The sequence below is a fragment of the Cololabis saira genome, chromosome 11 (genome assembly GCF_033807715.1).
Source record: "Cololabis saira isolate AMF1-May2022 chromosome 11, fColSai1.1, whole genome shotgun sequence".
NCBI lineage: Eukaryota > Metazoa > Chordata > Actinopteri > Beloniformes > Belonidae > Cololabis > Cololabis saira.
In genome coordinates this window covers 41,267,416-41,292,629 of record NC_084597.1, presented here as the reverse complement: position 1 = coordinate 41,292,629, position 25,214 = coordinate 41,267,416, and the positions used below count along the sequence as shown (strand labels likewise).

Here is a 25,214-nt window from a genome sequence, read left to right as displayed (position 1 = left end):
GAACAACGAACTAACAATAATGAACAAAATAAAGGACAGGATATATTAAAGACAGCAACATGTGTTGGTTCGCTCTCCGTTATTTATTGACATAATATACAGGTGAAGGTTGGAAAATTTGAATATATCGCAAAACTTCATTCGTTTCAGTAAATTCAACTAAAGGTGAAACAAATATATTATTTCCCACTACATGAAAAGTGAGATATTTCAAGCCTTTATTTGTTATAATTTTGATGATTATGGCTCACAGTTTAGGAAAACCCCAAATAAAAATACCTAAAAAAATCAATAAACAATTCAATCATCAAAATGATAACAAATAAAGGCTTAAAATATCTTGCTTTGCATGTAATGAGACTAGGTAATATATGAGTTTCACCTTTTAAGTTGAATATAAATGAACTTTTACACCATATTCTAATTTTCCGACCTTCACCTGTATGAATATTATACATCTTGGCAGATGTGGACGTACATACATGTACATAGGAGGATATTTCAGTTGCTATATGGTTGCCTGTCTGTACAGTCATGCAAGTTCAATGCTATTAAAGCGCTTTAAACTTTAAATCAAAGCATTTTGTGTCTATGTATTTTAGAAGTTTTGGGGATGTCCCTTTTTTTGTTGCCTGCGCTGCTGAAATGGGGCTTCCCTTATTTGTATTTGTTAAAGGTGGCAACCCTAGCTCCCGCAGACCCCTGTGACCCCGGCTAGCGCCGAAGCAGGTGTAGAAGACAGGTGGATGTATAGGTCGATTCAGTGGCAACACAGCTCGGAAAGATGCCACTTAAGCAAGAAAAGTTTGGAAAAGTGAGTGGTACTAGCAAGAAACACGTGACCCAGAAACACGGCTGACTTCTCTGGGCCAAAGCTCGTTTGAAAGGGACCAAAGAAAAGTAGAAAACCATCACGGGGTTAGATATTTCAAAACTTTTAGGGAAGAATATTAGGGCCAGGCAGGAGAAAAATAATATTTTAGAGGAGGAAGTTTTTTTTTTTTCATTATGCACTTTGTACTTCAACATTATTCTCGACATTTCAACATCTTACTCGAGATTTTGACTTTTTTCTCAAAGTGCATAAAAAAAAATCTTCCTCCTCTAAAATATATTATATATCATTTCGACAAAAAAGTCGAAATGTCGAGAATAATGTTGAAGTAGAATTTTGAGAAAAAAGACGAAATCTTGAGAAAAAAGTCAAAATTACATGAATAAAGTTGAAATGTTGAGAAAAAAGGCGAAATATCGACTCTATTCTTGAAATTGTATTTCAACATTAATCTCGACATTTCGAAGTGCACGATGGTCTCTTCAGGTAAAATCTTGAATGAGAGCATTATGGCGTGTTTTTGGCTGTCACTTATGTGATTGTGAGGGGCTGCCCTCAACCACCCATGCTGCTTCTCACCGACACCACGGCGACCACTTTAATGCCTCCGTTTTTAAAACTTGTGAGCTGCGCAGAGATGACGTCATGAAAGCGTGCTCACAGGGGACGTCAGCTGCTGCTGGTTTCCTTAACAGACAATTTCACGACAGCTTCTTGTTAACAGTCCCATAAATGACTGCAGCGACTGAGAGGCTGGTTCATCAAGGACTCTTGATGCGGCTTTTTGGTGCTTTTATCTCCTCAAACGCACGTGTTGCCGCGCGTTTACAGGCGCGACCAGCATCTGACGGAGTCACATCAATCCTCCTCTTCTCTCTGCAGCTGCTTCATAAAACTAGTGATCAGGACGAGCCGTTGGGGGGGTTGTCTGAGACAAGAGGAGCACGGCAGCATGGCCTTCCCTCAGACATGAGCCTGCTCCGTGGGCCCCGGTCCTCAGTGGCGGAGCTAGACTTTTAACCTTGGGGGGGCCAGAGGGGGGACAAGGCTATTTCAGGGGGTCCACAGACTATGACAATGAATTAGTTTGTCAAACAACCCCCCCATCAATTGCAATCGGAGTCTCTAAATGTTGAAACGTATTAAGCACAGGAGATGGGATTTGTGTATATATAAATTTAAAGGGTACCTTTTATGGCATGTAATATCTATTTTAAACAGACCTTGAATGTCTTAAAAACAAGCTTTTGATTGTTTTTGCTAAATAAATTAGAAATTCAGCCTCTAAACCATGTCTTTATCTTCCCATTCTCTAACCTCATTATCTATGCAGGATTCTGAGTGGGCGGGGCTATGATAATGAGGCTCTGTGCTGATTGGCTGCCTGAATACTCTTGTAGGTCTGTAGACTCTTATCGTGAATGGAAAGATATTCTAATAGTATATAAAAAAGCCATTCGCAAAGCCAGAACAGCTTATTATTCAACGTTGATAGAGGATAACAAAAGTAACCCACGTTTTCTGTTCAGCACTGTAGCCAGGCTGACAAAGAGTCACAACTCTGTTGAGCCGTGCATTCCTGCAGCTCTCAGTAGTGAGGACTTTATGAGCTTCTTCAACAGTAAAATCACGAGAATTAGAGAAGAAATCAACCAGCCGGTTGTAGGTGTTTCTTCAGCTTTAGTGACTTCCCTACGCTCTGACTTATCTCTAGACTGTTTTGATCCTATAGACCTCCCTGAGCTGACCTCACTCGTTAATAGAGCTAAGTCTACCACATGTATGTTAGACCCCATCCCGACTCGACTATTCAAACATATTTTTTCTCTTATTGGTACGACAATACTGGACCAAATTAACCTATCCGTAAGTTTAGGATATGTACCACAGGTTTTCAAAGTCGCAGTAATTAAACCTTTACATAAAAAACCTTCTCTTGACCCAGACACCTTAGCTAATTATAGACCAATTTCCAACCTTCCATTTGTATCTAAAATTCTGGAAAAGGCAGTTTCAAGCCAGTTATGTGACTATTTGTATAGAAATGATCTGTTTGAAGTCTTTCAGTCAGGGTTCAGAATGCATCATAGCACAGAGACAGCACTGGTTCGAGTTACGAATGACCTCCTTATGGCCTCAGATAAGGGATTAGTGTCCATACTGGTTCTACTGGACCTAAGTGCTGCTTTTGACACTATAGATCATGGCATTTTACTGCACAGGTTAGAGCATGTTGTTGGGATTAAAGGGACAGCTCTATGTTGGTTTAAATCATATCTATCTGACAGGTTCCAGTTTGTTCATGTACATGAAGTTTCTTCAGAACAGTCAAGGGTCTGTTATGGTGTTCCGCAGGGTTCAGTGCTAGGGCCAATCTTGTTTAGTTTATACATGCAGCCGTTGGGAAGTATAATCCAGAATCACGGCATACACTTTCATTGTTATGCTGATGATACGCAGCTCTATTTGTCTATGAAGCCGGATGAAATAGAACCGTTGGTTAAACTTCAGGCATGTCTTAGGGACATCAAGGACTGGATGTCCAGAAATTTCCTGCTTCTAAATTCAGATAAAACAGAGGTTATCATTCTTGGTCCAGAGCATCTTAGGAAGGGATTAGATGGTGTTGCGATGGCTTCCAGTGCAAATGTGAGAAACCTTGGTGTTGTTTTCGATCAGGATTTGTCGTTTAAACCATATGTCAATCAGGTTTGTAAAATAGCGTTTTTCCATCTCCGTAATATTGCAAAGATTAGGAAAATCCTCTCGCAGAGTGATGCAGAAAAACTAGTTCATGCGTTTGTATCTTCTAGACTAGATTACTGTAATGTGTTGTTAGCAGGATGTCCAAGTAATTTGCTGAATAGGCTCCAGCTGATCCAGAATGCAGCAGCACGAGTACTGACAGGAATTAGCAGGAGAGACCACGTCTCTCCACTGTTAGCGTCGCTCCATTGGTTACCCGTAAAATTCAGAATCCAATTTAAAATTTTATTACTTGCGTATAAAGCCCAAAACGGCTTAGCTCCGCATTATTTGCAAGACCTGAATGTTGCCTTATGTTCCTGTCAGAGCTCTCCGTTCTCAGAGTGCAGGTTTACTCGTAGTTCCTAGAGTATCCAAATGTAGATTTGGAGGGCGGGCGTTCTGCTATCAGGCACCACTACTATGGAACCAACTTCCAATCTGGGTTAAGGAGGCTGACACCACCTCCACCTTTAAAACTAAACTTAAAACATTTCTGTTTAGTAAAGCCTATAGTTAGTGTTTAGTAAACCTCTAGCTGGTGTTGGTAAATCTCTAGGTAGTGTAAACTTTAGTGTGTCAGAGTCGCTCCTGTAGTTTCTTGTGCTGGCCCCCCCTTCTCCTCCCTTTTCTCTCTTTTGTCCATGTTGCAGCATCCTTTGCCGGACACCGGAACCTGCAGGTGGTCGTGGGTGGCTTGTAGCTTGCATTACGGAGCACAAGTCTTTCCCTGACCCTGCACCCCAACCTGGGACTTGCTGATTGGGCCGGAGCTTCGGGAGCCGCGTGCTGGCCTGCGGTCCCCAACCCTGGTCATCCCGTTGCTGGCCCCCCTTCTCCTCCCTTTTCTCTCTCTGCAGGTGGTCGTGGGTGGCTTGTAGCTTGCATTACGGAGCACAAGTCTTTCCCTGACCCTGCACCCCAACCTGGGACTTGCTGATTGGGCCGGAGCTTCGGGAGCTGCGTGCTGGCCTGCGGTCCCCACCCCTGGTCATCCCGTTGCTGCTTCCACCTGCCTGCTGTGCTGTTGCCGTCCCTGACCCACCAGTCTGGTCCCCCCTTATGAGCCTGGTCCTGCTCAAGGTTTCTTCCCTCCCAAAGGGGAGTTTTTCCTTGCCACTGTTTGGCTTAAGGTTTTTCTCCCACTAGGGGAGTTTTTACCTGCCATTGTTTATGTAATAATTGCTCGGGGGTCATGTTCTGGGTATGGGTCTCTGGAAAGCGTCTAGAGACAACTCTGTTGTATTAGACGCTATATAAATAAAATTGAATTGAATTGAATTGAATTGAATGACGTGTAGCAGGGGGGGACACAAAGCCTCGCTCTGGGCAGAAGAGCAGCCGGCTCCGTACTATTAAACCGTGTCCTAACTGCATGCGATGCGAGCGAGAGTCAGCGACAAAATCAATTCCATTGCTTTATTTTCTATTGGACTGTCCTAACTGGACGCAGCGACGCAGCGTTTTGAGCTGAACATTTGTCGGACGTCCTGCTTCTATTTTCTTCCTGTCGCTCGCGTTGAAAGCCGGTTGAAAGCGCTGTAGGAAACGGTTACGGATGAGGAACGGCTGATCCAGTTAGTTGAAATGAGAAGTTATCTCTATGATTCCTCCTCATTTCACTACAAAAACCTCTATAAAGTGGCAGCTGCTGGAGGGAGATGGACAGAGAGACGATGTCACGCAGTGCTACGATAGTCGGACGCTCATGCAGTTACACAGTGTTTAGTTGTGGGCGTGGTTTACATTCTGGTTCCGTAACGACGGGAGCAGAATCTTATTGGCTCGTAGATCCACATCACACTGGGCGGCTCATCCGGGTGGCTGTACAGACACTGCAGAATCTGGTTGCTTTCCTCCTTCTCTGAGTTGGCAGGCTGAGGGGAGACCACTTTATATATGTTAAAGACAGAGAAGAGTTTTTCATAATAGGTCCCCTTTAAGTTTATTCAGACTGTGCAAAATGTAAAAAAAACAACAAAAAAAAACCTCTAGCTCCGCCTCTGCCGGTCCTGTCCCTCTGAGTGATGGTTCAACCACCAACAGCTCCGAAACGCCAGGCTGCGTTCACACAAGTTACACACATATGGGTGTGGATATGGCTGAGCACTGAGGTTCCAGGTGAGGGAACGGTATTGGGGAGCCGTCCACGCCAGGAGAGGTCTCATAAAGGCTGGATTATAGTTCTGCGTTAAATCGACGCCGAGCGTTCGCTACAGGTTTCACCGCAATGAGCAGCCCACGCCGCACACCACGCAGTGCCTGACGTCACCTCCAAATTGTAACTACGCGTCAAGAGGTCGCAGACCAACGCAGACGAGAGGGCTGTGATTGGTTCGCTTTGAAGCAACGCATTTCCGGTACCGGTTCACAAGGGCGAAACTTTAGTTTCAGAGGTGGGGGGGACACAGGTAGGAACGGCAAATTTGTGCGTGTAGCTGTACCGTGGATGTGCAGTGTGGCTTTGTAAGACTATGTGTGTGTGAATGCCAACAATCAAACAATTTTAGTATGCATTTAATTTTTTAGACACTTTTTAACTTTTTTTTTTTGCCCGTTTTGGGAAAATGCTGGATCTGCATTCTTGGCCAGGCTTGATTTTTCATTTTCAAAAGCTTGGGCACAGAAAAAACATAGGATTCCATTGACTCCTTGTTTATAATGGAGCCAAGGAAATTCACAGTACCACTTCTCTTGAAATCTTAAGGTTTTGTTGCTGAGATGCTGTTCTACAATCACTTTTGGGCTAACATGGTTGGGTTCCTGCCTGCACTTCTTCACTTGGACCTGTCTCCACATATTTCTCCTATGAAATATGAAAATAGATCATGTTCATTCCTTCCTTTCCTTATAAACAAACCAAAATCCCCTAACCATTTACAACATATTAACCTACATGCACTACAGTGCTGCTGCTGCTGCTGCTTTCCCCTGCCTCTCTCTGAGTTTGAGCCTGAGGTCTAAGTCCGACATTACAGTTAGTGAAGTAACAGCAGAGAGAAAATGTGCTTTCCATACCAACACACAGAGGTGGGTAGTACTCAGTTACATTTGCTTGAGTAAGGTTTTGGATAAATTGTGCTTTTAATAGTAGTTTTAATGCAAAGTTCTTTTTACTTGTACTGGAGTAATATTGTTCTAAAGTAACAATACTCATCTCTGCACAGCCTACCTGCAATACAGCAGTGCTGCTGCTTTTTTGTCCCGCTGCAAAAATGGATTTTAAACTGAGCTGCCGCGTCCTGGCTGTTTGTCTGTGAAGGCTGATTTATGGTTCTGCGTTAAATCGACGAAGAACCTACGCCGTAGGGTTACGGCGTAGGGTACGCGGATACGCGCGCTGTGCGGTGCGCTCTCCGCGCACCCCTACGCCGTATGCTCTGCGTCAATTTAACGCGGAACCATAAATCAGCCTTGAGCAGCAGTGAGGGGAGGAGGGAGGCGGAGCGGGGCTGCCGGGCCGTCAGTACCTTCGCACAGGGTGTCTTGATGATTTGCAATTACAGGCTGAGCCTACGGTTAGTTTTTAAACTATAAAAAGTGGGGGGGACAAAAACGTGATTGTGAAAAGTGGGGGGGACATGTCCCCCCTGTCCCCAGTGGAAATTGCGCCCATGCCGGTTCATGAAGCAGTCGTGAACTTTCAGCCTCTTTTCTTCCTGTATGTGTGATTTTTTTTTTTTGTTTTGTTTTTTTGCACAATAGTTGTCCTTATCTCTTTGATTCACTGGGACCGGAAAAGTCGGATGAACCATTCAGGAAAAGAACGCATCCCCTAGCGGTCGCCAAATGGAGTGACGGAGAAGTCTGAAGGTTCACGACGGCGTCACGGCAGCGGCGTGTGCTCTGCGTTGGTTTAATGCAGAACCATAATCCAGCCTTTACTCACACTCACAGTTACTCACTCTAATGACTAACCAAATAATATCAACGACATCGAAAATAAGAAATAATGTACAATAATCTTTCAAACAGTTATGCTTGGCGCTTTAGCACTTTAGCACTCCATACCGCCCATCCCTAATGTATACATTAATAAAATAAAGATATCTATAAAATGAATTTAACTTAATCAAGAAAGACAGAAAAAAGGTCTCTATAATATGATAATGTGTGTGTGCTCTTTTGCTTTGACATAAGTTTAAGGGAGCCTATACATAAATTAAAATCTCCAAGGAAAGCATTGAGATTTGGGAGTGATTTTGAGAATTTTGCTTTGTGTATATGAAATTTACCAATTGCGATCATAAGATTTACTATGTAACTTAATGGTTTATTGTCAGATTCAAATTGAGTGATGACATCTTTAGCCATAATTGTTATAGAAAAGTTAGTTTTACTATGTATACAATTCTCAAAATCAGTTCAAAACGCAGATGAGAGAAGTGGGCAGTGATAAAACAAATGTATGGGAGTTTCAGGCTCAATTTTACAAAAGATGCAATCAACATCAACATCAACACATTTAGATATTAACTTGTTACAAGGATAGATGTTGTGTAAAATTTTAAAACGAATTTCTCTGATCTTATTAGAGATACAACATTTAAAGGGACTCTAACAGTGTTTGTCTTACTCCCAGAGCCCTTCTCATGACGTATATTCACTCTTTCGTCCAGTGTTCGTGAACACGTGAATGTTCGTCCATCCTGCTGTGTTAACTGTACAGGTGCAGGAAGTCTCTACGGCCACGAGGGGGCGCCAGAGCTGCAAGGTCATCCTTAATATGCAGCATTTCCAGAATTAAAACTACCCGTGGGAAAACTAAATGCGAGAAATTCTTGGTTAAAAAAAACCAAACAACCAAACTTAATAGCTAAAACATTTAGGATGTGACTATACAAATAATTCAAACACAGTATAGGAGTCAGAATAAAAACAGAGATATCAAAATAAATGACAAGAAAAGAAATACCATTATTATATAATTTATTATAAACCTGATGGGACAGTGATGCACAATAATTGATTGATTGATTGATTGGTTGATTGATTGATTGATTGATTGGTTGATTGATTGATTGATTGATTGATTGATTGATTGATTGATTGATTGATTGATTGATTGGTCGATTGATTGATTGATTAATTGATTGATGATTGATTGATGTATTGATGGAAATCATCAATACATTAAAAAAAACAATTACACAAAACAAATAAAAAAAGAATATAAATTAACAGTCATTAAACAAAATCAAAGGGAAATAAACCTGAAGCCCGAAAAGGAGTAGGAGGAAGTAAAAAACTTATGAGGTCCTACCCTTTGTTTCTCTTTCAATTTGGCTTGAAAATAAAAATAAGAAAAAAATATAACAGCAAGCTTTACTACTTAAAAAATGACACCAGTTATTACCTTATGAAAATAGTAGAGCACTTCATTGCAATATTATATACTTGAGCATTATAAATATTATACCTGAGCTTTATAAATAAATGACAAACCAGAGCAATTATAAATAATATACATATACAACATTTATATATATATATATACATATCTATATATACACATCTTATCATAAACAATATAATCATTATTGTATATACCATTTTATACACAATCACACAATCACTACCTCATGTCTCCTCTTCCCTGTATTTGGCAAAAATCTTTTCTTTGTATTTGCTTTTGAATCTGTAGATGGTTGGACATTGTTTCAGCTCCTTACTTAAGTCCTGATGGGTTGTGTTGAGAAACTGCTCCTCATTGGTTTGGGGTTTGGGGCTCCTGTGTCTCCTCCCTTAAACCGATTGAGGGTGGGTGGGGTGTCGGGCGATCCTTTGTGCAGCTCCTGCAGCCCCGCAGCCACAACCAACCATGGATTGAATGTCCGCGCTCTCTTTTGCTTCTCATCGCTACAAATCTTGAACCAAGAGGTAAAACATCCAGTCGACTGTCTCTCTGTGATTCAGTAAAGGTTCCTGGGAATCTGAGGGGCTCACGTCAAACCTCTTGAGGTGCTGAGGCTTTAAATAAGAGTCTTCTCATCATGCCTAGAATCTACACTAGATCTGCTCATGGTGTTTTCAGTCACTACTACACTCTCTGGAATTCCTCTGGAGGAACTAAGGTCTGCTCCAACAGCCCTCTTTCAAAAGCAGACTAAAAACGTACCTTTTTGCACAGGCGTTTGAGTAAACTCTACATGGTTGGCTGGGTGATCGCACTTTTGTTAAAATGGAATTATGGTTGTTATTATTGTTGTTTTTCTCTTGTCATACTTTTGTCTGTTTCTGTTATAGTAAACCTGTAATTTTGTGTGTTTGTTTATGTATTTGAGCACATTGAGTCCATGCTCATCATGTGAAATGTGCTTTATAAATAAATTTGCCTTGCCTTGCCTTGCTTTTCTAAGACAGCAGAGGCGTGACGGGCCCAGGTCAGGTCTCGTGGAAACTCACTGCAGATCTTTGAAAGTATTGACGGTTACAGGGGACTGGGTTTCTGAAGCCCACCTTGACATTCAGAGAGAAGGGATTTCCTCTGGTCCATTTTTTTCAGGGGCGGTGACTGCATCCATGCCGTATCATCGCCATGGATATCAGTCCACACAGCACCGCAGAAACACATTTTCAGCTCTGTGAATCTTGTGTGATGGCATTTAAAGACGATCCTGAGGAGAGAAAAAAAAATCTTCTAGGATAAACATGCAATTTATGAGACTAAAGTCTGGCTATTAAGAGAAATATAAATATGTCTTTCTGAGAAAAAAAGGTTATTATATCAAAACACCTAGATTATAATTTTACATGATAAAACTGTGTAAAATTATATGAATTATGTTGCAATAAAAGGTTTTGAGTTTTAATGTCACAAGTGTAAACCTGCAGCTCTTATTTTTCCTTCTTCAAAGGGACAACAGTTGATAACATGTTGATTTGACTATTTTGTTTTATTTTATTTTATTTTATTTTGGACTTTCTTTCCCGACAGTGTTCCAGTTTTTCAGTCCTGCCACAGGCTCCTGAAGACAATAAGCCTGGTTTGTTTGGGAGTATTGTTTGCTTCCCCTTGAGACTTTAAATATTGTACTGTGACATTACAGCCTGCTTTATCCCTCTGGGATTACAACTTTATTCTTACTTTATTTGAGAAATAACAAACTCCCACATCTTTATCCTGACTCAATGTTAAGGCTTTGATTTTAATTTAAGATCCACAAATCGAGTCTGTTTTCTTTTTAAATTATAACAAACCTGCTATCATATTAAAAGGTTATGAACTACCTCATATTTAATGAAAGTGGCCTTTAAACAAAATTATGCCCCCCCCCTCAAACAATGTATAAGCTGTGACTGTGCTCAGACCTGCCAACCATCTAAGAGTAACGATAAATCTGTTCATGGTGTGTTGGACAGCTTTTATTCACAACAAAAAAATATCCATAGAGCAGCTGTTTTCAATTCTTTTATCAGCCAATAAACAGAATTACACAGTTAATAGTATGCCTACAGCAGATGTGCATCTTAAAGCAACGTTCATTTGCCTCGTGAGGTCTCCGCTCCTCTCCAAAAATCCAAAATTCCCACGCCAGATGCCCGCAGGACCTCTGGATGACCTCTGGATGACCCGTTCGGAAAAAGAACGGTTAAATGGAAAGAAACGGATTAATGATGATCCCCATCTTAATAGCGCCACTCTCTGAAAGCTCCTCGCGTGCGCGGACTGGAGGTTAGCCGCTTTTCTTTACTCAGTGTTTTAATTTCCGTTAATAAAAGCTGCCCCCGGTTCCGCAGCCGCGTCAGAGGAGGTCAGGGAGCGCAGCAGCAAAGAAAAAAGCGGCTTTATTAGTGTCGTGCAGCTGCTCGTTGATCTGGAGCGGGGCTCGGCAACCCGCGGCTCTAGAGCCGCCGTAGTGGCTCACTGGAGCTTATTCAAAAATGTTTGTCCTTTTTTCCATTTTTTTCTTCTTTTTCTTTTTTCCTTTTTTCTTCTTCTTTTTTTTCTATTTATTTCTTCTTTTTTTCTTCTTTTTTTCGTTTTTCTCTTTTTTCCTTTTTCCTCTTTTTTTCTTCCTTTTTCCTTTCCTTTTTTATCTCGACATTTCGACTTTTTTCTCGACATTTCCACTTTTTTCTCGAAGTGCATAATGAAAAAAAAATCTTCCCCCAGTTCTAACTAATATAGAAACATGCAGCATGTGCTGCCTTCATTCTAAGGCTGATACAAGACTTTTCATTTTTGCGGCTCCAGACATACAGTATTTGTTTTTTGTGTTTTTGGTCCAATATGGCTATTTCATCATTTTGGGTTGCCGACCGCTGATCTGGAAGATGATTTCAACCTGTCTTGTAATGAAATTTAACAGCTGGGATATATACCTCGATGAAGATGCGCGATGTCAAACTGCTCCAAACCACAAACTCTAGTATCTGCGTGTGTGACGCAGGTTGTGATGATTGGTGGCGGCTGTTCAACATTTTGCAGATTATTACGGGGCCGTCTCAGCTCTGCTGATAATAACGCTTCTACTACCACATCGACATAAATACTTTTCCTTTACTGCTCATCTGACAAAATTTTTAAATTTCACAGGTGAAAAATTGCATCAGAACACAGATTTAAAAATGTGATAATTACGAGATGGTATTGAGTTTTATGTCCAATTATGACAAATCTGAGATATTTCTGTTACAATTCAGATTGCTATTAAAATGTTTGCTTTGAAAAGTAGAGTAAATCCTGGCCTATTGTTTAATTAACAATTCAAATCCCAATTTATATATATTCGTTTTTTCCTCCAATTTCTTTGTGGAATGTATTAATTTAATATCTCTAAATAGCGTGTTTTAGGGTTTGGGGGTGGGGGGATTATTATGAGAATATTTTAATTTCACTAGAAAAAAAATGTTCATTTTAAAAGAAATGTCACAGCATAACCGACACAAAAATCTGACCAGAATAATGTTTACTACTATTTTTAATAACTTTACCAGCATCAAATAATAAAAAAAAGAATAATAATATTGAAACAATTAAGTTGTAATTGTAAACAAAGACGATCCAATATTAACTTACCTGAGAAAAAACTCAAATTATTAAACATAGATGAATAATACATTTTCCATAACAGAATATAATCTATATATCTAAATAGATTATATTTATAGTTTAATTTATATATTTTAAACTGTAAATCTGATTAGTCTAGTATTTCATTATTTTCTGTTTATCCTAATAAAGATATAGCTATATATATATATATATATATATATATATATATATATATATATATATATATATATATATATATATATATATATATATATGTATATATATATATATATATGGAAATTGCCCCCGCAGATCTGCCGTCGGCAACCGTTGATGTGATTGAAACAAATGTGATTAAAACCCACATGGACGATTGTTATGAGTCCACGCGCCTGCAGCGGAGGCGGATCCGCGCGTGGACTCAGGGGGTGGGTTTCTGGATTCTGGTTTCTTGTTTGTGGTTTCTGGTTTGTGGTTTCTGGTTTGTGTCTGTGACCCTCCTGACAGAGACACTCGTGTTGTGGGTGCCACATCCCGCTGCAGTCTCTCTCCAGCCCTCTGGATCTACAGTCGCATCTCTCTCGGAGACCAATACAGATAAATATTTTCCTTTCTTTCCTTTGCTCCCGCCGCAGTGGAGTGTTTCCCGCGGCCCTCGGGGTGCGTGGACGCCAGACCGCCCCCCCGGAGATCTGATCTCAGTTTATGGAGTCGGCAACAAGTGCGCCACGTGCGCAGAGGCGCGAGCCTGCCAGCAGCCTCTCCTCGCGGGGAAAGATGCTGGACAACGTGAAGGTGGAGGAGCGCCTGCACTCAACCGGCTCCCTGCACGTCCTGATCGGTGAGTTCACATGAGCGCACACGCACGCCAGGCGCAAAACTGCGCCTATTTCATTTAATTTCATTCTTTTCGGTTTTAGTCTCCTTTTTTGTCGCTGATTACTGGACAAAAATCCAGACAGAGACGGGATCTTATTATTAGCACATTTGTTTTGATCACAGCTTCAAATGTTGATTCCGTCACATTTATTTTGTAAGTGAACTGAACGTGAAAAAGTCTTTGGAATATTTTTATACGGATAGAAAGTAACAATGATTTATTATTATTATTACAATTATTATTATTATTATTATTATTGTTATTATTATTATTATTATTATTATTATTATTATTATTATTACAATCATTACAATTATTATTATCATTATGAAGCAGAGACATTCATTGGATTTTATATTAAAAATCAAGTTCAAGTTAACTTTATTAATACCCGTAGGTAGATTTTTTTTTGCAGTAGATGGAAGGCATCTCACACACAATCTTTACTGTCATTAATTTGACACAGGACAAAAACAGTGAAAAGGTTTGCAACAGCACAAGACAGACATGGCAGGTTCTCACAATGCTCACTAACATGATAAAAGTAGATGTTGCCCACAAGGCAAATAACAATGAATGAATAAAGAAAGTAAAAACCAAGGTCAGGATTTCTAATAAATATAAATAAATAAGCTAAAAGCAGGATAGACCTCAGTAATAGGCCTACATAAAATGCGTTAGGATTTGTGTAAAAGAGAAGCAGCAGCAGGGACAGAGCTGTGTCTCGTGTGTTCCTATAGTTCTGGGGACTATGAATCTGCGTCCTGATGGGAGTAGCTGGAACTCACTCGCTAAGTGATGGGAGGCATCAAATGACTTCTTTACGGGAGAAACTGGAGGTTTGCAAATTTCTCGCGAGGTCACTGAAACACGCGAATGGAAATCTTTTTTTGTTGCGTGTTTTGATATCAGCAGAAACGTTTCAGGCCAGACCTCAATTTATATTATGGGCCTTCTGCTTTTAAAAAGTGTCGGTGAAAACAGTCAAATCTGAACTCACTCTCTTCTCCTCCACAGACACTAAACGCCGTGACGCGCGCCCACAGACCAGCGCGCGTTTGTAAATCCAGTCTCTTTGTGTATGGCAAGCCGTTTTAATATTTAACACCTAGATGTGTTGCAGATATCCGCAATTCAATTCTTATAGTCAAAAAGAGCATTTCAGATATCTACATTTACATTCTTCCTGTCCACAATTGTGATTTCAGATATCAACAACGTCATTCTGCCCGGGACAAATGACATCACTGTTGCCATTCATGTGTGTGGGGTTTCTAATTACAGATATCTACAATTCAGTTGCAAATATCTGCAATGTGAATTACGACTAGCTGTAATTCCAGTTTCAGATATCTACAATTTAATTCTGACTAGTCATAATTCCAGTTCAAGATATCTTTAAAAATGATGTTGTAGATATCTCAAACTGGAATTACGGATAGTCATAATTTAATTGTATCTATAATCAAGTTATAGATATCTTGAAATGAATTTTAATTAGAGATATTTCAAATTGGAGATATCTTTAACTTCCAATCTGCCTTGTGAAAATGTAATTACAGATATCTTGAATTAGAGTTTTGATTAGTCAAAATGACGTTATAGATATCTTGAATGACAATTCTGACTAGTCAGAGCTGATGAGCTCTGGCAGGAGATACAGGCTCCCCCTGTGTAAGTACAATAGGTACAAGCGCTCCTTTATTCCACAATCAGTCAAACTTATCAATGAACTCCCCCGAGTGGTTAGAGAGAAAGATAGGAGGCTGAGATAAGACGGCCCACGTGGATTGGTTAACAACTGCTGCTGCTATCATGTTCAGGAAGGTTAAAAAGTCTGATGATACTAGCATAACTTTTAACAATTTGCACTAATTTATTGTTTTTGCACAGCGCTATTGCAAGTGTTTGCACATGCCTCCGTTAATGTTGATGGTGTTGTTGATGTTTTTAATGTGCCGTCTGTGTCTGTCTGTACTGCAGCATTGTGGCTTTTACTCCGAGAACAATTTCTCCCTCGGGAGATTAATAAAGTAAACCTTGACCTTGAAAATGCAGTTGTAGATATCTGCTATGTTAATTCCGGATAGTCAAACTTAGCCATTAAATGTTAAAGCGGCTTGCCATACTCTGTGTGGATGTCTCAGGTGCTTTTATTTTCTACCTGCTCTCTCAGGTGGCGACTCTCCCCCGCGCGCGGTGTGCGAGGGCTGCACGCGCGTCATCTCCGACCGCTTCCTGCTGCGGGTCAACGACGCGTCCTGGCACGAGGAGTGTCTGCAGTGTGCCGCGTGCCGGCAGCCGCTCACCGCCACCTGCTACTTCAAGGACACGAGGCTGTACTGCAGGAGCGACTACCAGCTGTGAGTCCAACCTCAACATCAATTCAATTCAATTCAATTCAATTTTATTTATATAGCGTCTAATACAACAGAGTTGTCTCTAGACGCTTTCCAGAGACCCATACCCAGAACATGACCCCCGAGCAGTTATTACATAAACAATGGCAGGTAAAAACTCCCCTAGTGGGAGAAAACCTTAAGCCAAACAGTGGCAAGGAAAAACTCCCCTTTAGGAGGGAAGAAACCTTGAGCAGGACCAGGCTCGTCTCGCGGACCAGGCCGCCTCACGGAGGCCCACGGGCCCGCGTGCAGGAGCAGGATCGAGCTAGTCCCAAAAACAGGGGGAAGGTATGGGCAGAAATATGTGCCACTAGAAACTGAATTTGAATAATTTATATTTGAATTTGAATTGCTCAACTTGAATAATTGCATTAAAAAACTGAATCTGAATCACATAATTTGAATTTGTATTGTTTAATTTGAATCATTGCATTGAAAAACTGAATCTACATTCAGTTCTCACAATTCAAATTCAGTTCTTGCAATTCAATTTCAATTTACTGGAGTTACTGTGCCAGACATCCGGGTCTTCCGGACGAAGAGCAATCGAGTGCAGATACAAAGAAATCCTTTTCACGTAGCCTACTATAACCTCTATTTTTTTTCAACGATATAAACGACCAATGGGAGCTAGATATTTCGAAACCTATTGTGTTTTCTCCATTCTGTGTAAAAAGTATTCCGTCGGTCATGTACCGGAACAACGGCTTGATGGATAGCAAACAACAAACTCCAGCAAACCGTTTTCTTCTAAAGAGTATGGCTTTACTGTCGTTTCTGTAAAACTGAAATACGGTACAATGCAAAATGTGTGTCAATATACTGCATAAATTATACAAATTAAATATCACAACATTATAAATTGTGGAATCTTCTTATCAACATGAAATAAAGTACTAAATTCAATTCAATTTCAATTCAATTTTATTTATATAGCGTCTAATACAACAGATGTTGTCTCTAGACGCTTTCCAGAGATCCAGAACATGAACATAAACATAAACATAAACATAAACCCCCGAGCAATTATTACATGAACAATGGCAGGTAAAAACTCCCATAGTGGGAGAAAAACTCCCCTTTAGGAGGGAAGAAACCTTGAGCAGGACCAGAGGGGGGGGTTGCGTCAGCAGCACACAACAGTCATGTGGAAGCAGCAGCGGGATGACCAGAGGAGGGGGTGCAGGCAGGCGGAAGCAGCAACAGCAGACATCCACGTAGGCAGGTGGAAGCAGCAACGGGATGACCGGGGATGAGGGGGGAACACAGGCCAGAACGCAGCTCCCGAGGCTCCAGCCTGCAAACATGCACAAAAGAGAAAAAAGGGGGGCACAAGAAACTACAGGAACGATGGACAAAAATGATAGCTATGAGATATTTATAATAAATAAAAATGGTAATGGTGAAGAGAGGCAGGGAAAAGGAGAGGAGAAGAAGGGTAAGAGGCATCGCCCAGCGGATCATGTCGGTGCCCCCCTGCAGCATAAGCCTATAGCAGCATATCTACCGCGAAGCTATATTTGAGACTAACTATTATAGTTTTGTTCTATAGCTGCAACTATGACTACTGACTCTAACACACTAGAGTTTACACTACCTAGAGATTTACCAACACCAGCTAGAGGTTTACTAAACAGTAACTATAGGCTTTACTAAACAGAAAGGTTTTAAGTTTAGTTTTAAAGGTGGAGGTGGTGTCAGCCTCCTTAACCCAGATTGGAAGTTGGTTCCATAGTAATGGTGCCTGATAGCAGAACGCCCGCCCTCCAAATCTACATTTAGATACTCTAGGAACTACGAGTAAACAGCAATGAACTACTGAATATGAAATAAATGTACATGAATTGTAATCCTCTCCCTTACAGGTGATAAGACTAACAACATAGGCAATGCACAGTTTTAGCTTAGCATAGGCCTCCACATTGGAGAGTAAGAAAATCACATGAGCAACTCACATTTATCAAACAAATTACAATAACTTTTTGCTTACACGAAGCCATCTTTATATATAAGCTCTCAAATCAACAATATTTTGCATATCTACTTACACACATATCAACTTCAAGGCTTATATCAGGAGAAAACGTCTTTACATGTACACTGTTTGGTGTCCACTGCACTAATGAGCACATGTGGGTAACTAATTGAACACTACTGACAGAAGTGAGTGGAAAAGTACTGGCAGAAATAAAATAATACTAGCATTGCCCACTAGGTGTCAGTAATATTACAACTGAACAGGTGACAAGTTCTGAACAGGTGACAAGACACTCCCCGCCTGGTCTACTAAAGTATGCCACTATAACATAAACTAAGACATATTCAGTCTTTAGGACACATGATAAGCACTGTCTCAGATATGTGTCTCAAGAATGTCTTAGCTGTCCCATGCTTGCTGATCTTCACTTCAATTCTTCTTGTCTTCCCATCTTTGTCTGGGAATGTCTTACTGACGAGCCCCATAGGCCAGTCATTGCGCTTGGCTTGTGCATCTTTGAGTAAGACCAAATCGCCTACTTTGAGGTCAAGGCTTTTGTTTTGCCACTTGCTGCGACTTAGTAGTGTTGTGAGATATTCGCGTCTCTAAGGTGTTTGCAAGATGCTGAACCTGTTTCCACTGCTGTCTGTAGAGATCCGCATCAGTGAAACTTCCTGGAGGAGGAAGTGGAGTGCACACCTTCTGGGTTGGAAGCATAGCCGGCGTCAGGAGAAATGGAAAGTCTGGATCCATTGAAATAGGGGTATGGGGTCTGTCATTGATTATGGCAGTAACATCTGCCATCAGGGAGGAGAGCACTTCGTAAGTCAGGCGAGAAGGGCTAGTCTGGAGCAGCATGGAGTTGAGGATACGCCTTGATATGCCTATCATCCTTTCCCAGGATCCTCCCATATGGGATGAATGAGGCGAGTTTAGGATCCATGAGCATCCTTCTTCTCCCAAATACCTTCTGATGCTAAGCATGTTGGGGTCGGATAGCAGAAAACCCAACTCTCTGATGTCGCCCACGAAATTAGTTCCACAATTTGGTTGAATCTGCTTGGCAGGTCCTCGCAGACTAAAGAACCTGCGCAGTGCATTGATAAAGCTTGACGTGTCCATTGACTCGATCAATGTGGACGGCGCATGTACTTAGGCAAGTAAAGAAAACAGCCCATCTTTTACTGTTCGCTTGTCCTCCTCTTATCCGTCTTGTGATCACATGCCAGGGGCCGAAGATGTCCAGTCCCACGCAGCTGAATGGAGGGTCACTACTCAGGCGATCGTGGGGTAGGTCGGCCATCCTCTGCTCTGTAACTCTTCCTCTGAGTTTGTTGCATATAATGCAGTTGTGAAGGATGCTTTTGATCAACCTCCTTGCTCCCATGATCCAATATCCTGCAGTGCACAGTGCACCTTCAGTGAAAACTCTGCTTTGGTGCATCACCCGTTGGTGATAGTGTTTCACAAGCAGCTTTGCGATGTGGCTCCGTCCCGGGATAATAAGAGGATGCTTTCCTTGTAGCCAAGTTCTGATTGTCTGAGCCGTCCTCCTATCCTCAGGAGTCCGTCTTCATCGCAGTAGGGGTTGAGTTTCCTCAGAGGACAACTTCTTGAGGGGTCCCTTCCAGCTGCTATGCAGTCCAGCTCGTCCTTGTAAGCTTCTCTCTGCACGCATTTGATGATGACGAGTTCAGCTTTCTTCAGTTCTTCAACTGTACAAGGCTGCTTGCAGTAATGCCATGAACCGCAAGTTTGATCCTGGGCTTTGTTTGTCACCTTGTAGGATTCTACAATGTGGATGAGTCAGCTGATGGCTCGCACAAGCCTCTTCCATGAGGAGAAACACTCGAATCTGTGAGATTCAAGGTGGGTTCGATCCTTGGAGACATCAGTGATGTGTGCCCGTACCTCTTTGTCTGAATTAGACTTGATTAGATCAAAGGCTTCAGGTGTAGACTGTTCTGCTGCTTGTAGCAGAAACTCTGGTCCTTTGAGCCAGGTTGTCTTGCCCAACATGGCTGCAGGCACAGAACGTGTAGCAATGTCAGCAGGGTTATGACTCGTGGAGATGTAGTGCCACTGGGTTGGTTCAGAAGACCTCCTTATACGCTGCACTCTGTTGCTTACATAGAGGTAGAACCTTCTTGTTTGGTTGTTAATGTAACCCAGGACAGTGTAGAACTTGACATCGTCCAGAGCCATGTCTATTTCGCTTGTGACTAGCTAGCTAGCTTGCAACCTCCACCGCCAGGACGGCAGCTCCCAGTTCCAATCTTGGAATAGTGTGGGCTGACTGAGGAGCTAACTTTGCTTTTCCAATGACAAATCCTAATTGACAATTTTGATCAGCATCAGTAACTTGGAGATAGGCGACAGCTGCGATAGCTTTCTCGGAAGCATCAGAGAACACGTGCAGCTCCCTTCTTGTTGCTGTTGAAATTGTCGAAGCAGAATAGGGTCTTGGAATCTCTAACTGCCTGAGGTCTTGAAGAGAACTTCTCCAAGCGTTCCACTCATCTTCCTTTTCTGGAGGAATAGGAGAGTCCCAATCTGAGGCTTCATTAGTGAGTTCCCGTAGCGAGATCTTTCCCTGTATGGTAACAGGTGAAACAAATCCCAGTGGATCGAAGACTCCATTGACAGTAGCTAGGACACCCCGACGTGTGAAGGGCTTCATTGATTCTGCTACTTGAAATGTGAAGACATCTTTCTTCAGATCCCAGCTTACCCCAAGGCTCTGTTGAATGGGAGTGGGATCGACATCCAAGTTCAGGTCTTTTAGTCCCTTTGCTCGTTCCTCGGCAGGGAAAGCTTCCATAACATCTTGCTTATTAGAAGCTACTTTGTGAAGTCGCAGGTTCGACACTGCAAGCATCTCCTGTGTCCGCCTCACCAAGTCAACGACTTCACGTGTTGTGGGCCTCGACAAGAGTCCATCGTCCACATAGAGCTCTCTTTCAATGAACTCCTTGGCAACAGATCCATATTCACCTTCACCGTGAGCTGCAGCACGCCGAAGACCATAGATTGCAACCGCAGGCGAGGGACTGTTGCCGAATACGTGAACCTTCATTCGGTACTCACATATGTTCTTGCTGGGGTCGTTGTCCTCGTAGCAGAGGAAACATAGAAAATTCCTGTGATCTTTTCTCACAACAAAGCTGTGGAACATTTGCTCGATGTCCACAGAGACAGCAATCGGTTCCCGTCTGAATCGCATCAGTACGCCTATGAGTTATTTAAGTCCGGACCAGTCAAGAGAACATCATTCAATGACACGCCTTTCCACTTTGCACTGGAATCGAAGACGACACAAATCTGGCCTGGTTTCTGCGGGTGGTAAACCCCAAACGTAGGTAAGTACCAGCATTCTTGTCCATCCTTCAATGTAGAAGTCAGCTCAGCGTGGTCACAGTCGAAAATATTCTGCATGAATGTGATGAAGTGACTGTTCATGTCGGGCCTTTTCTCCAGCATGCGCTGAAAAGAGTTAAGTCGCATAAGGGCCTGCTCTCGGTTGTTTGGGAGTCGCTGACGTAGTCTTCTGAATGGCAGTGGTGCCACCCAGCTGTTACTGTCATCCATATACATCTCTTTGTCCATGACTTCCAAGAACTGTCTGTCTTCAATAGAGAGTCCAATCTTGTTGTCATCTGCAGATGTATTGAAGATAGAGCTTCCCAAGCTGTCCTCTTGGATATTGCAGGTGCCTTGTGCTGCGGCAACTTGATGTGCTGGCTTCGGAACGTACTGCTCCTTCACCTGGATCTTGTTCGGACATGGTCTGAAGAATGAAGGGCGTTGGTTCTCTAGCACATTGGTGTGGTAGGTTTGGATGTCTGTAGGTTTATGGGCTGCCTCAAGGCAGACTTCTCCTATGATGACCCATCCAAGGTCGAGTCGCTGTGCGTAGGGGCCATCATTTGGACCGTTCCGCTGCTCCTGCACCTTATGCACTCTAAGGATGTCGCAGCCTAGTAGGAGGAGGATCTGTGCTTTAGAATCCAAAGGTGGTATGCTGTGTGCTATTGCTTTGAGATGGGAATGATGCAACGCCGCCTCTGGCGTAGGTATTTCAGCTCTGTCGGTAGGAATGTTATTACACTCTATCAGCAAGGGTAGAGACACTTTTGTGGTTCCATCCACAGATTCCACCACAAATCCTTTAGCACTTCTTCCAGTCATCAGAGTCGTACCTGCACAAGTACGAAGTGTGAACGGAGAGTCTGACCCTTTGATGTGGAACATATCAAAAAGCTCAGACCGTGCAAGTGACCGATTGCTGTGGTCATCAAGCACAACATATGCTCTTGTGGCGCTCTCTGGGTGTGTTTCTGGGAATATATTAACCAGGCAAATGTTTGAACAGGATCTGCTGCTTTGACCCTTTCCACAAAAATCAGTATATTTTGAGGTGACTGTAGATTGGGCTGGCTCTCCATCTCCCTCCCCACCATGCTCAGACGGGGCAGGTCCTGGATTAAGTGCAGCGATGTGGCTATCACTTTCACATTCCTTGCACTTGATGGCTGCGGTGCAGTTCTTGGCTTGGTGAGTTGCTGTGGAACAACATTTAAAGCAAATACCGTTGTCTCTGAGAAAAGCCTTGCACTCTTCGAGAGGCTTGCTTCGGAATCCTCTGCAGCGAGCTAAAGGGTGCGGCTTTTTATGGAGAGGGCATAGCTTTTTAACATCACCAGTCGTGAAGCCTGAACCATCTTTTGGCTCTTTCTCTTGTGTGACATCGGTCTTATGTACAGTTATCATGCTCTTGCCTTGTCTTGCATGGCTGCTCTGGCTTAATATAGGGTGCATAAGTCGTCGAGAGCCTAAAACTTGGGTCATTGCGAGCTCTTGCCTCTCGGCTGATGAAATCACAGAAGAATTCAAAAGGGGGAAAGGCAACTAGATTCTCATCTTTGTATCTGGAACCCTGTGAGATCCACTTCTCTTGAATGTTGTAGGACAATTTCTCCACAATAGGTGCAATACCACGTGGAGTGTCTAGATACCCCAAACCAGTCAGGTAACCCTCGAACTTAGCCGATTCCAACTCTTGGAGTAGGTCGCTGAGCTCCCTCAGTTGCATAGGGTCTTTATTGGTGATTTTAGGGAATTTGTCCTGCCTGTCGAAGAGGGACCTTTCGATTACTTCCGCAGACCCGAAGCATTCTTCCAAGCGTTGCCAAGCTTTGTGCAGGCCGAGATCTGGATCACTTATATGCACTGCACACATTCTCTTCACATGTTTTGCAGACTCACTTCCCAACCACTTAACCAGAAAGTCAAGCTCTTCATTGGCACTGAATAGTAGACCATCAATGACGTTCTTAAAGGACATCCTCCAAGCCCGATAATTTTCAGGTGAATCATCGAACTTGGTAAGACTGGAAGTGACAATGTCTCTGCGTGCTAGATACCTAGCCATGTCACTGATGTTGTTTGTATCACCGGTTTCAGTGGGTTTGTGTGGCGGGCTCTGAAACCTGCTGGGTTTGCGGTGCTCTGGCGATGGCCAGTTAAGTTTTGTCATTGGTCTACCATGTCGTTGTGATGCAGGAATGTCTTCATGCTGGATAGTAGAGAACCGCTGTGTGACATATGAGACATTCAGGCGCTGCGTTGGTGGTGTGGGTGATCTCAGTACATGGACTGTAGGCTCTATGTGGGTAGTTTGCTTATGGCCATCAGCAGAGTGAAAATTCTATTCAGCAGACAGCCGTAGCTCTGACTGTTGTTCTACGTACTGCCGTGTGCGTTCGGATATCATGAGTGATAGGTTCTCCAGCACTGATTTTATCATCCCCAGCTGACTCAAGGACATTCGGTACAGCAATTGGCTTATCTCAAGTTGACCTTTATTTTCCTCTTCTGTAGACTCCATTGTCACCTCTTGTTTTATCAACATCACGCAGTATTGCTGTTTACCTGGTGTGAGCAGGGGTGGTGATGAAGATGATGATGTTGGCACTCTGTATGAAGATTCCTCTCCTTGTGACGATCTGCCCGCTGAGTAGATGTCTTTTTACTATTCCGTCCTCGCGGTCATGTACCCGAACAACGGCTTGATGGATAGCTAACAACAAACTCCAGCAAACCTTTTTTTTCCCAAAGAGTATGGTTTTACTGCCGTTTCTGTAAAACTGAAATACAGTCCAATACAAAATGTGTGTCAATACACTGCATAAATTATACTAATGAAATATCACAACATTATAAATTGTGACATCTTCTTATCAACATGAAATAAAGTTCTAAACAGCAATGAACCACTGAATATGAAATAAATGTACATGAATTGTAATCTTCTCCCTTACAGGCAGGGGCGGAGCAGGGGTCCCAGCCTAGGGGGGGCGAAGCATTCTAGATGGGCACTTGTGGCCTAAACATCCCCGTTAAAACATAATCGCTAAAAAAATGCCACAGATCAGCGCCTCTGACACACAACCACAGCACGCAGGGGACACGGTCAGAACTATTCAAATGAGGTTTCAGCACCATGGATTTACCAGTCATTATGTCAAACCTAATTATAAGCCTAATGCAGACTTTAAGATATAAGTATCAAACTGGAGATAAAAATCAAATGACATCCAATGATGTCTATGGAAGCCCATTTCCACCAGTAAAAGAAAAAAATAAGATGAAATCTTAGCCTTAAAAATAAAAATAGTCATAATTTCAACTATTTATCTCATAATTATGACTTTCTATCTCATAATTTCGACTTTCTATCTCATACTTTTGACTTTTTATCTCATAATTTCGACTTTCTATCTCAATTATGACTTTCTATCTCGTAATTTTGACTTTCTATCTCATAATTATGACTTTCTATCTCGTAATTTCGACTTTCTATCTCATAATTTCGACTTTCTATCTCATAATTTCGACTTTCTGTCTCATAATTATGACTTTCTATCTCATAATTTTGACTTTCTATCTCATAATTATGACTTTATATCTCATAATTTCGACTTTATATCTCATAATTTCGATTTTCTATCTCATAATTATGACTTATCGTAGGGATATTTTTATTTTTAAGGCTAAGTTTTCATCTTAGCCATAGATGTCGTATTCGCCGAGTAGCACAATTCAGACACACGTGTTCAACCTACACGACAACAGTTTACAATGTGCTGCGACATGTATTTAACACAATTACCCAGCGACACGGCGGTCAAACAGCAACAAACAATATAGGAAAGGCCATATATTCAGCGTCATGACAATGTTATCAGAAATAATTAATATTATGACAGCTTACCAATGATGGTTTCATCCAGCAGTGAGCAGAAAACCACATCAAAACATATTTCCATTCAAGGAGGGGGCGGGGCACATTTAACGATCAGCCGGTTCTTCATCGC

General features: G+C 42.0%; 1 protein-coding gene across 1 annotated transcript in view; it reads left to right on the top strand.

Annotated features, from left to right (window-relative positions):
* Positions 1-13,219: 13,219 nt before the first annotated feature.
* LOC133454776 (LIM homeobox transcription factor 1-beta-like) overlaps positions 13,220-25,214 on the top strand; it is a 61,055-nt gene continuing 49,060 nt past the window's right edge. The window contains exons 1-2 of the mRNA XM_061733499.1: positions 13,220-13,419; positions 15,635-15,821. Coding sequence (XP_061589483.1) covers positions 13,284-13,419; positions 15,635-15,821 — 323 coding nt within the window. The 5' untranslated portion in view covers positions 13,220-13,283. The remainder of the gene's footprint in view (positions 13,420-15,634; positions 15,822-25,214) is intronic.